The sequence below is a fragment of the Cherax quadricarinatus genome, chromosome 31, assembly GCF_038502225.1.
Source record: "Cherax quadricarinatus isolate ZL_2023a chromosome 31, ASM3850222v1, whole genome shotgun sequence".
Taxonomy (NCBI): Eukaryota; Metazoa; Arthropoda; class Malacostraca; order Decapoda; family Parastacidae; genus Cherax; species Cherax quadricarinatus.
In genome coordinates, this window is record NC_091322.1 from 11,893,583 (window position 1) to 11,906,393 (window position 12,811).

At 39.1% G+C, this 12,811-nt stretch overlaps 1 protein-coding gene across 6 annotated transcripts in view; it reads right to left on the bottom strand.

Moving 5' to 3' along the window:
* LOC128686363 (phosphatidylinositol transfer protein beta isoform) overlaps window positions 1–12,295 on the bottom strand; it is a 62,146-nt gene extending 49,851 nt beyond the window's left edge. For all 6 annotated transcript variants that reach the window (XR_011392642.1, XM_053773221.2, XM_053773219.2 and 3 more), the window contains exons 1-2: window positions 12,156–12,295; window positions 5,410–5,440 (exon numbers count right to left, since the gene is read on the bottom strand). Coding sequence is in view for 5 of the 6 variants with exons in the window: in XM_053773221.2 (XP_053629196.1) it covers window positions 5,410–5,440; window positions 12,156–12,172 (48 nt within the window). In the remaining variant the exon portion in view is untranslated. The remainder of the gene's footprint in view (window positions 1–5,409; window positions 5,441–12,155) is intronic.
* Between the last annotated feature and the right edge of the window lie 516 nt (window positions 12,296–12,811).

Sequence of the window (12,811 nt, forward strand, 5' to 3'; positions counted from 1 at the left end):
AACCCTGGGTCGTAAGCCGTACTAGTACGGCTGAAACCCTCAAAGGGTTAAGATTACAACAGAACGAGGTGAGGTGGCTATGGGAAAGGTAATTGGCCAGCCCTTTGCTCTGAGCTCGCCACCACCAATTGGAATGCTCTTCTCCAAGGGGATGTTGACAACCAAGTGAAAGCCTTCACTGGACACATCCTTAATCTACAACAAGAACACATTCCTCACCGGCAATATGTGACAAAGCCTACAGATCAGCCTTGGTTTGGCTTTCATTGTAGAGAGGCTGCTACTGCTAAGTACAAAGCATGGCGAAGGTACTGTATAAGAGACATCCTACCACCTATAACAGGAACTTGCACAGGGAAGCCTGTAGGCATATGGGTGACGTTCAAACGTGGGCCATTGCTAAATGGGACTTGGAAACCAAAAGAAAGCTAGCATCAGGTAGGGTAGGCTCCAAAACCTGGTGGTCCCTGGTCAAGGACAGACAAGGTTATCTGCCTGATGAACTCATTCCACCTCTAAATCGACAGGATGGGACCACCTCTACTAGTAGTCAAGAGAAAGCGGACTTCTTTGCCGAACACTTTGCTACCAAAATGCAAGTTCCTGATCCAGCAAGGGACCCTCCTTGGCTAGCTGCAAGAACTGTGTCAAAACTGTCAGTGGTGACAATAAGGCAGGAGGAGGTGCATTTCCTTCTTAAATCACTTGACCAAGAAAAGGCTGTAGGCCCAGACAAGTTGAGCCCAAGATTGCTGAGAAGATGTGCAGACCAGCTAGCAGCACCTCTAACTCGCATATTTCAGCACTGCCTAGTACAGTGTAAATGGCCCTCTCTGTGGAAAGAGGCAAATGTTCACAAAAAGAAGAGCAGAGCAGAAATCAGCAGATTGGACAGTGCTGGTGCTTTTGACTAGGTGTGGCACCAGGGCCTCTTAGCAAAACTTCAAGCACTGGGAACTGCAGGCTCTACGCTATGTCTCCTCAGTGATTACTTTCATGGTAGATCTCTAAGGGTAGTTCTCAATGGAACGGAATCAGCAAGACATCTTATGGGGGCAAGTGTTCCACAAGGAAGCATGCTGGGACCATTGTCAAACACCAGCTAAGAGCTATATTAGCTTGGAGAAATAGATGGCAAGTAACATTTGCACCTGAGGAAATGCAAATGATGATGGTCTCTAGGCACCATGATGGTAATGCTGGTGCAGTAGTAAGGATGAATGGGAGAGTGTTGGCACCTGGAGAAGTTGATATCCTTGGGGTGAAATTTGACTCCAAACTAACCATGAAAAACCATGTTGTAAATCTTGCAAACAAGGCAGCCAGGAAGCTTACAGCACTTCGCCGTATCTCGCATCTGCTTCACAGTAGGGGTTGCAAGATTCTGTACGAGGCGCAAGTACGCTCACACCTCGAGTGAGTATGCTCCACTTTCTTGGTTTGCCTGCCCCCCCCCCTCATCTGCGACTGCTTGACAGAGTAGAGAACAGAGCAAGACGTCTCATCTCTCGCCTGGACCCATCCTGGATAGATTGGTAATTTCAGCAGAGCCTTCAACACAGGAGGGATGTGGGTGGCCTTACTGTTATGTACAAGGCCAATATTGTCAAAGTACCACACTTGGATCCACTTCGAGGACAGCGTGAAACAAGCTTTTATGCCACAAGATGGGCAGAAAGCAGCAACTTCACTCTGGCTGTACCCTTCTCCAGAAAATTACTCCATCTGAGATCACATATACCCAGGATGACTCGAGTATGGAACACATTCGTACAGCATAATGATGTCAACGAGATAAAGTCAGTTAATCAAATGAAAATGCTGGCCCACAGATGGCTCCAACTTCATCCTGTTCCTTACTTGTATGTCTCATAACAATAAAAATGCTTTCAAATGAGCTGATGTAGGTAACAGCTCTTAGCTTGTCAATAAAGTTAGGAATCCTTAACCTGTAAATAGCTTGTCAATAAAGCTAGGGATCCTTAACCTAACCTTGTCAAACCCTGTGTAAAAAAAAAAGACAGTCAGTGTGTGTGTGTGTGTGTGTGTGTGTGTGTGTGTGCATGTGAGAGAGAGAGAGAGAGAGAGAGAGAGAGAGAGAGAGAGAGAGAGAGAGAGAGAGAGAGAGAGAGAGAGAGAGAGAGAGAGAGAGAGAGAGAGAGAGAGAGAGAGAGAGAGAGAGAGAGAGAGAGAGAGAGAGAGAGAATGAGAGAGAATGAGAATGAGAGAGAGAGAATGAGAGAGAGAGAATGAGAGAGAGAGAATGAGAGAGAATGAGAGAGAGAATGAGAGAGAGAATGAGAGAGAATGAGAGAGAATGAGAGAGAATGAGAGAGAATGAGAGAAAATGAGAGAGAATGAGAGAGAGAATGAGAGAGAGAATGAGAGAGAGAATGAGAGAATGAGAGAGAGAATGAGAGAGAGAATGAGAGAGAGAATGAGAGAATGAGTGAGAGAATGAGTGAGAGAATGAGTGAGAGAATGAGAGAATGAGTGAGAGAGAATGAGTGAGAGAGAATGAGTGAGAGAATGAGTGAGAATGAGTGAGAGAGAATGAGTGAGAGAGAATGAGTGAGAGAGAATGAGTGAGAGAGAATGAGTGAGAGAGAATGAGTGAGAGAGAATGAGTGAGAGAATGAGTGAGAGAATGAGTGAGAGAGAATGAGTGAGAGAATGAGAGAGAGAATGAGAGAGAGAATGAGAGAGAGAATGAGAGAGAGAATGAGTGAGAATGAGTGAGAGAATGAGTGAGAGAGAATGAGTGAGAGAGAATGAGTGAGAGAGAATGAGAGAGAGAATGAGAGAGAGAATGAGTGAGAGAGAATGAGTGAGAGAATGAGTGAGAGAGAGAATGAGTGAGAGAGAGAATGAGTGAGAGAATGAGTGAGAGAATGAGTGAGAGAATGAGAGAGAGAATGAGTGAGAGAGAGAATGAGTGAGACTGATAGAGTGAGAGAGAATGAGTGAGACTGATAGAGTGAGAGAGTGTGAGAGTGAGAGTGACAGTGAGTGTGTGAGAGACAGTGTGAGAGGAGTGTGAGAGAGTGTGAGTGTGAGAGAGTGTGAGTGTGAGAGAGAGCATGAGTGTGAGAGAGTGTGAGTGTGAGAGAGAGTGAGTGTGAGAGAGTGTGAGTGTGAGAGTGTGTGAAACCTGTTATTAATGGATTTCAGTAATTTTGGATTAAAAAAAATGGTCATACACTAATCTGACAAAATAGACAGGTCAAATTCTGCATTTTGACCACAGCAAATGTTCACTTGTCTTCTGAAATACTGGGCCAAAACCTGCAAACTCTGAAGTTTGTCCGGTACGGGCCACAGTGGCAACGTCCAGGACCTATCTGTTTTCACTGTTCCCAGAGCTGAAACCCACCACTGCCAAGTTATTGTATGTGTTCCCTCATGCATACACTCGTCATTCAATCTCTAATTTTCCCTGGATACAGAGCATTCTATACGACAATTAACATTTGTTCCTAAAGCAAGTGGTGGTACAAAAAGAAAACATGTGGTTCTCAGCCATCCATATTATTTTCACTAGTAGAACTTCACAGTTGACTCAGAAAAAAAAAGCTATCCTGAGTCACCACTATTTATCATGGCACTCTACACCCCATCTCCAAAACGGAAAGATTAGAGAAAAAAAAAAAATCTCTGTAAATTATATAGTGCTCTAAAATATACCAAACAACATGGTACTACAGGTTACAATACCCGTACAGCATCTCCTCACTTAATGACGGGGTTCCGTTCCTAAGAGTAGGTTGGTAAGCAAATTAGTTGTTAAGCAAGGAGCATACTATACTGGTAGTGCATTTTTGTCAACCATCTTCAGATATTTTTTTAACGTCACCTTTGCTACATTAATAATATTTTCATTATATTTTTAACCCTTTGACTGTTTCAGCTGTATATATACGTCTTACGAGCCAGTGTTTCAGACATATATATACTCAATAATTCTAGTCGCTTCAAATCAAGCAGGAGTAAGCTGGTAGGCCCACATGTGAAAGAATGGGTCTGTGTGGTCAGTGTGCACTGTATAAAAAAAAAAATCCTGCAGCACGCAGTGCACGAGAGAAAAAAAAAACTAACCGTATTTTTGGATTACAACACCGACTTTGAGGTGTATTTTCCTATAGTATTTATGGTTGTATTCTCATTTTCTTGGTCTCATTTGATAGAATGGACAACACATTACAGAAATAGAGATGATTTTGATTAGTTTCATGATGAAAACGACCTTGAAATTGAGCTCAAAGTAGCGGAAATGTTCGATTTTTACCAACATTCAGGAGTAAACAAATCATCACACACGTCCAATACATGTCAACTGGGGAGTCTAATATTCTTTCACTAGTGCACTGATATTATTTATACCATTTTTACAATAATGCAGTAGTCTGCATAACAGTAACTCTTCCATTTTTTGTGTGAATAAAAAATCAAAATAGAAACCAAGAGTAATATAAGAGGGGCCTGGATACGTGACTAATGAACAGAGGATATGTTATTTTAGTGCCAAGAATGTCTGCATTGCTTATTCTGGACCCTATTTTGAAATTGGCATCTTTTTTAATTTTCGTGAAATTGGCCAAATTGCCAATTTCTGACCACTTTATTGGGCAGTTGAAATTGGTAAATGGGCGGCTTCTTGTATTCAATCGATAGAAAAAATGGAGTTCTAAAGAAATAGCTATGAGTTTGGTCAATTGGAACATTGGAATTGGCCGAAAATAGAGCTCAAAGTCGGCAAAATCGCAGATGCGTATATATCGCCAAGATTGCTAACTTTGCGGGAGTGTAATTCCATATGTTTTTGATCAAATTTCATACTTTTGGTGTCATTACCATCAGGAAAAGATTCTCTATCATTTCATAAGAAATTTTTTTTTTCTTTTTCCAGAAATTTTTCGATGCTAGGAGACACTTCAGGATTTCGGGTTGCAACAGTCAAATGATTAAATGTTTATACAGTAGTGTACTGCATACTGTAATAAACAGAATAAAGGAAATCAGCTCTAATATACATTTTTAGGTTTGCAGACTGGTTGGAGAGCTGAGTGGTCGGTAAATGAGTACGCTGCTAAGCGAGGAGAGGCTGTATTCTTAGTATCTGGTTGTCTTTTGCATCAGTGAATCGAGTCCACCATTTCAGAAGACAACTGGATGATCACAAAATGTTAAATTTCATAATTTGAGAGTTGCAGAAAATCAGCATTTTGTACAACCCCTTCCCCCCTCTCTCTCCAATTAGTCCATGAAGAGGTTTTACTGTACATTTAAAATTTTTACCTGTCAAGACAGCAAAATCTTCAAGTGATCCCTATAGTGTACACTATTTTACAATAAAAATTATTTAAAGGATATTAAAGAGAATGAAATTAGCAGTCTAGATATCTTACATACCTCCTCTACTGTGAGTGGCAGGATAACTCGACTGAAATGGTAAAACAGTAGATAAATTATTGTACTTTATCTTAAGTGTAGCACAAGTAAAATTACATATTCTCAAACCATACCAGTGACTCTACAGCAATTACAGTCACTAATATAGTTTACTATACTACTGTATATACCATAATACATACAGAAATCTTCTATTGTCAATACCCTCCTAAAAATATTTTAATGTATACAGTGGAACCTTGACTTACGAATTTAATCCATTCCGTGACCTAGCTCGTAACTCAATTTGCTGGTATATCAAATCAATTTTCCTCATTTAAATTAACTGAAATGCCCTTAATCCATTCCAGTGGCAGGACAAAAATATTTCAATATAAGCTAATATCAACTCTAAGGCTTATTTATCTATCACAATTCATCTAATATGACATAATAAACAATATAATTAACAGATAAACAAGATATATACTTTAGAATGAATAAAACAGGCCATAATATGATAAGTGATGATGGCGGCGGAAGCGTCCGCATTTCGTCCTTTTTCTATCGCTTAATCACTTAACTTGCTACACTCTTAATGCTACACTTTATCACTGAACTTAACTGATACAATCTGCTTTAATTCTATGGAAATCATCCTCTTTCTTCTCAGCACTGACCTTAGCACTTATTTTCTTAAGAGCCCATGGTTAGAAAAAAGAAATTTTTGCCAAATGACTGTAAAAAAAAAACTGCAAGCAAGCACGAAAGAACTGCTCCCACGGGGATGTAAACATGTGGACTCTTTACCGGATGTTTTGCCATCGGCTGCACCATCTAGTGGCAGCATTCTGAATTATTAGTACATATTATGTATGCATTATTATTACTATTATTATTATTATGTATAATTATTATTATTATTAATTTAGTGAGCTGAAGTTCACTCATTATAATATATAATAATAATAATAATCAGAGCTTCAGAATGCCACCAATTCAGTGTACTGTTTACCTCAGTGTGGGAGTATTTCTCTCCTGCTTTGCTTACATTTTTTACAGTCATTTGGCCAAATTTCATTTTTCCAAGCATGGGTCCAATGAAAGAAAGTGTAAAGGGCAGTGCCAAGAAGAAAAAAAGAGGATGATTCCCATGGAATTAAAGCATGAAATCATAGATAAATAAGCGAGGTGTGCAGGTTTTGGGTCGAGGGGGAAGCGGGCGGAGCTGACTCGTAACTCAGATGTTGGCTCGTAACTCGGAGCAAAAAATCGATTGAGTAATGGCTCATCTCAAAAAACTCGTACGCTGGGACACTCGTAAGTCAAGGTTCCACTGTACATTAGTACAGTGGACCCTTCGTACTCGAGCTTAATCCATTCAGAAAGCCGTTCGAGTGCTGATCTGCTCGAGTACCAAACTAATAATTTCCAAACCAATTTTCGTTTTGGTTGGCTGTTATCACTCATCTTTGTAGGCCTCATGGTGACTATACAAATAAAAAAAAAAAAATGTGAAGAAACATGAAATACTTTACAGCGAAGTTCTGGCCGGTCATGTTTGTTTGGTCGAGTGCTGAGGAAACAGTAGAATACCGAGCAATTTTTTTTTTACCGAACAAAGTGTCTGAATACTGAATTGTTCAAGTAGGGAGCTGTTGGAGTAACGAGTTTCCACTGTGCTACAGCACTCATACAAAAAAATACGTATACTGTACATGCATTTAAAAGTTACTACTATATATACAGTGGACCCCCGCCTTACGATGGCATCACGTTACGTTAAATCCGCCATACGATACATTTTAACGCAAAAATTTTGCCTCGCCTTACGTGATTCATCCAGGACGCGTCCCACATGTGGCCTCAGCGCCAGTGTTTACAAGTCAGCCAGTACGGCCGCATTTACACATACATTCGGTACATTTCATATTATCCCAGTGTTTTTAGTGCATGTAACTGCAAAATTAGTCACCATGGACCCCAAGAAAGCTTCTAGTGCCATCCCTGTGGTAAAAAGGGCGAAAATTAGTATGGAATTGAAAAAAAAGAGAGATTAAGGAAATGTGTGCAAAGTGGGTTGAACTGCAAACCTTTACGGATTGTTGCAGATGCTCTTGCAGCATCTGCAACAGCAAGAGGCCAGACCTGAGGAAACTGCTTCAGAGGAGGGGAGAGAGAAATTGAAGTTGCCTACTTCAAAGATTAAGGAAATGCATGCAAACCTTTATGGATGAAAATCACCCTGACACAGCTATTGCAAGCTGTGTTGGCAACCTGTACAATGACAATGTTGTGGCCCATTTTAGGAAAGTCTTAAAGGAACGGGAGGTACAAAGCTCTATGGACAGATTTGTTGTGCGCCAGAGGTCCATTGACTCTCAAGCTGGTCCTAGTGGCATTAAAAGAAGAAGGGAAGTAACCCCGGAAAAGGACTTGCTACCTCAATTCCTAATGGAAGGGGATTCCCCTTCTAAACAAAAACAACTTCCATACTCTCCCCTCCTCCCATCCCATCAATCATCACCAGATCTTCAATAAAGGTAAATGTCATGTATTCTATTCTTAGTATAGTAGTAATTGTGCATGTCTTCTTCAGTTTGTGTATTAAAATTAATATTTCATGTGGTAAAAAAATTTATTTTTTTCATACTTCGGGGTGTCAGGAACAGATTAATTTGATTTCCATTATTTCTTATGGAGAAAATTAATTCGTCTTACGATAATTTTGGCTTACGATGAGCTCTCGGGAACGGATTAATATCGTAAGGTGGGGATCCACTGTATTTATTAAGAATGGCTTAACCCTTAAACTGTCCAAACATAGAGCTACGTTTACACGCGTAGCTCTCCGACCTTGATTTTCTCCATTTGAAAGCATGTAAAAAAACATAGATCTATGTTCAGAGTGCTACGTGAGTGAATGAAGGTCTACGTTTGGACAGTTGAAGGGTTAAACAACGGTCAATTACACTACCCAACAAAATTTAACTTTTTATCCAGTTCAGAAACCAAATTGGTTACTTAAAGCTAACGTTAATATAGTGATCACAAATCTGAGCTTTAGTCTGTCATGCAATTTTTTTTAAGGCTATTTAGGGTTGAAGAACCACATGATATCTGTTACCTAACAATCATAGATATTAAGTGGTGTATGAAATGACAAATTAATCTTTCTGAATGAAAATTCATTATACAGTATATATATTATATAAATTACATAAATAATTTTCCATTGTCATACAAACATCTACATCACAGCTTTCAGGCTTTTCTGCCTATGAAGAAATGGTATGGTGAGGAAGCCACTTGTGGTGAAATGTTTCCTCTAATAAAATGTCCTATCTTTTTCAGTATCGCTCTCTGACACCAACTAGTGTCCAGCTGAAGACAGTCGTCAAACTGATCAGGTTTCCCTGAAAGCTCTTCTCCATGACCAAAATGTCTTTGTGAAATCATTCACCGTGAGGTTTTATTTTACAGAAATTGTATGCATTAGAGCAAAACTAAATTCAGATTTGAATTCAGCGTCCCAAAATTAGTTGAACATGTGCTTTTAAAGCGAGCCGAAACCTTTGTTGGTAAGTGATAACTCACCACTATCATTTTTTTTTTTTATTCACTGGAGAGGTACTAAACACACAGGGGGTCATACAGCACCTGAGGAATGGAAGGTATAGTAACCAAATTTGCTACAAGAAAAGGGAAGGTAGCTTCAATTACCAAGACGAGTCCTTCACCAGTATCACAGCACCCACCCTTGATTATTAGGCTATCAATGGTAGAGTTTATGGCTCTTGCACACAAACTGCAAGCCTCACTTGAGGAGGACCTTGGAGTGAGTATCATGCAACTTGAAATTCAACTCATTACTAAAAAATATCTAAATCAATTGGCACCCTCTCAAAGATATGTTACTATGTACCTCAAATAGCACTACAGTACTTACATTACACTACTTTTTAATCTGTCCTTACCTCACCTATGCTTATTTGTGCCTGGGGATCCACTACAGCAAATCACCTTAAGCCAATAATAACACAACAAAAAGTGGCAATACGAATGATCACCCAGTCTACTGCCAGACAACACTCCAAGTCTTCAAAAAATACACCCACTTAACATACAGTTGATCCCTTGAACAACATGGGTTTGAACTGTGCAAGGGTTGACTTACACGTAGATTTTTTCAATAAATACACTGTAAAGTGTTTGGAGGTTTGTGACCGAAAAAATTAAGAAAATGTTAAGCATGTTATGAATGCATAAAATATATGTAGATACTAGTCTATTTTATCATTTACTACCATAAAATACAGTGGTACCTCGGGATATTAATTTTTTTCATTCCAGAAGACTGTTTGAGTGCCGATACCGAACAAATTTGTTCCCACAAGGAATAATGTAAATCAGATTAATCAGTTTCAGACCCCCAAAAATACACTTACAAAAGCACTTACATAATTGTTAGTTTTAAGCTGTTCATATCACGAGGTACTGCTGTATACACAAATCTAGTATAAAAAGTTAAAATTTGTCAAAACTTACACACACACAAACAATTACAGATCATTTATTTTCCCTAGGTGTTTAATATACTATATTCCTCTTTATAGAAATAATGTTTGTTTTGTATGAGTATATACTTTCAAGACGGTTCTAATATTCCAAACATCAGAATACTTGTGACTTGACCTGTTCTTTATCTCCTCCTTGCTTTATCTGTTCTCTGTCCCTACACAGCCTCTCCTCACTTAACGACGGAGTTTCGTTCCTAAGACCTCGTGGGTAAACAAATTCATCAGTAAGTGAGGAGCATACTATAATGGTAGTGGGTTTGTGTCAACCATCTTTGATATTGTTTTAATATCACCTTCACACCATTTATGGCATTTCTGATATATTTTTAAATATTTATACAGTAGTGTACTGTAAACTGTAATGAACAGAATAGTGGAAATCAGCTCTAACATACATTATTTAGGTGTGAATACTGGTCAAAGAGCCTGTCGTAAGTCCAAGTCGTCAGTAAATGAGTACATTGCTAAGTGAGAAGAGGCTGTATTTTCTTTGACTTTCTTGTCTTCTGCCTAAGTGGGTCCTGTTCTATGAAGTTTTGTCCTGCTGGAATTTGGTTCTACCCTTGTGGACCATTAGCTTTCCTGCAGTGCTCTCTTGTTCTTTGACTACCTCCACTATTATTACTATCTCTTTGTTAAGTCTCCAACCTCTCCCCATTTTTTTTTTGTCACTACCATTACTACCTTATTATTGCCACCTCTACCACTGTTGCATTATTTCTACTACCATCACTACTATTACCACTACATAATACTATCCCATCTTCGTGTTACACTACTACATACATTATCATTATAATCAAGGGGGAAGTGCTAAACCCGTAGGATTATACAGCGCCTGTGGGGGGATGCGGAAGGTATTCAGGCTTAATTCAGGGAACTGGAGCACAGATCCAATTCCAAAGATCAAGAGCCCCTCACTAGCATCAAGGACCCTTCCTTGAGGGGACTATATACAGCAATTTGATACTTTTGCATGCAATAGTTCATGTACTGCTAGAACAATTATTAATTATGTTAGGTTATATTTAGGCTTGGTTAGGTTAAATTATATTAATTACATTACATTTTCATTATCATCACTGCACAACTCTCAAAACAGACAATTTAAATTGTAAATTATCTGTAAACTCATAAGGACTTAAACTCAGTATTTACCTAAATTATGTAGAATCTAGGATAACCCAATCAAGTCAAATGATATTTCCATTTGGTAAATACAATTCTTTAGAAGAGTCCTTCCCCAGCACTAAAGCACCTACCTTAAAGGACTCATTAATGGTAAGGTTTTAGTTTCTTATTAAACATTTGCCACATCTTTTGCTTATTTTCAGTGAAAAATGCAATTGCATATGGCACTATGTGCATACATGGGTACTGTGGGTTCTTCTCCAAAGAAAAAGAAAAAAGATCCTAAACTAATCTGATACTCCCAACCCCCATGAAATGGAAATCTTGAATGCCAGAGAAGGGCTCTTGATCCAATGAACTGGAGTTACCACTCCCTTTCCTTGGATCAAACCACAACCTCCCATTCCTCAAGTGTTGTATGATCCCTGCAAGTTTAGCACTCCTCTATGAATAATAAGTCACAGTAGAGACATTAAATTTCACTCGGAAGTAGTTTCGCAAGATTAGTTTCAAACAGCATGATAACATCAGGGGGAAAAAAATCAAAGTAAAATTTTTATTCAGATATTAAAACCTGAAATAGGATTATTTTAGGCTTTCTAGGGCCCCTTTGGGCCCTGCTGCTTCAAGCCAGCCACTGAAGGTAAAACTTTTACAGGAAGCACTCAATAAGGCAGCGTATGTGCTCACCAGTTAACATGCAATCAATGAGGATGTTGACAGGTAATTAGTGTGTTGGAGAAGTTCCAGCCGCCCACAGTGCACCCACACACTCATCATTCACTTCGCCCACACACCCCACATAATTCATTGTATCATCTACACAAAGTGGTTTTCCCGGGCCAAGTACCCTTGGCCCAATTTTTGACAGGACACCGGACTCCATTGCCTGATAACAAATGCCTAACGGAGGTGGTGCCTATCACTGCCCGTGTATTGGCTAACCCAGCCACCATTAACCCCTAACCTGCCCACGCTCCTCCACACCTTCAACCCTCCTCTCCACACACCACCACCCTGGGAAGCCACAAACACTGCTCGTGCCATTTAACTTACAATTCCTTGACGAGCATTTCGGCTGGCGGTGCTCAGACATGGGGTGGTCCTGACACTGGTTCTTACGTCACTATGGGACAACACCAGCAGCCAGGAAGACTCACTCTCCCACCACCAGCCTCGACGATCACCACCCCCACACCTGCCACTCCTCGCCACATATATTTACTTCACTCACAATTATAATCGATTATATCAAGTATTTAGGCAAATAATAAAAAAAAATGTATTTTCGAAATGTACATAATTGTTGCAGAATTAAGTGATTTTTATTTCATACATACCTCAAAGTCACATGTACACACACACACACATGTACACACACTATAGTCAATACCAAATTCATTATATTAGACCATATTGCAATTACTAGTGAGAGACTGGTGCTATTTTTAATTTGTATTGTTATATTATTAGATTAAATCTAGTTGTACTATAGCTCATTCTAGCTCAAAACATAGACTCCACAAAAGTCATTATATTAGACCTTAGTGCAATTATTTGATTACCACTTTATTGTTCACCACAACTTATATTAGTCCCTTTTATATTATAATTTTATATTATAATTCTAACTTTAAAGAATTACCTTTAAAGTACTACCTACTATCATATTCCCAAGCTCCATTATTTGATCATTACTTTATTTGTTCACC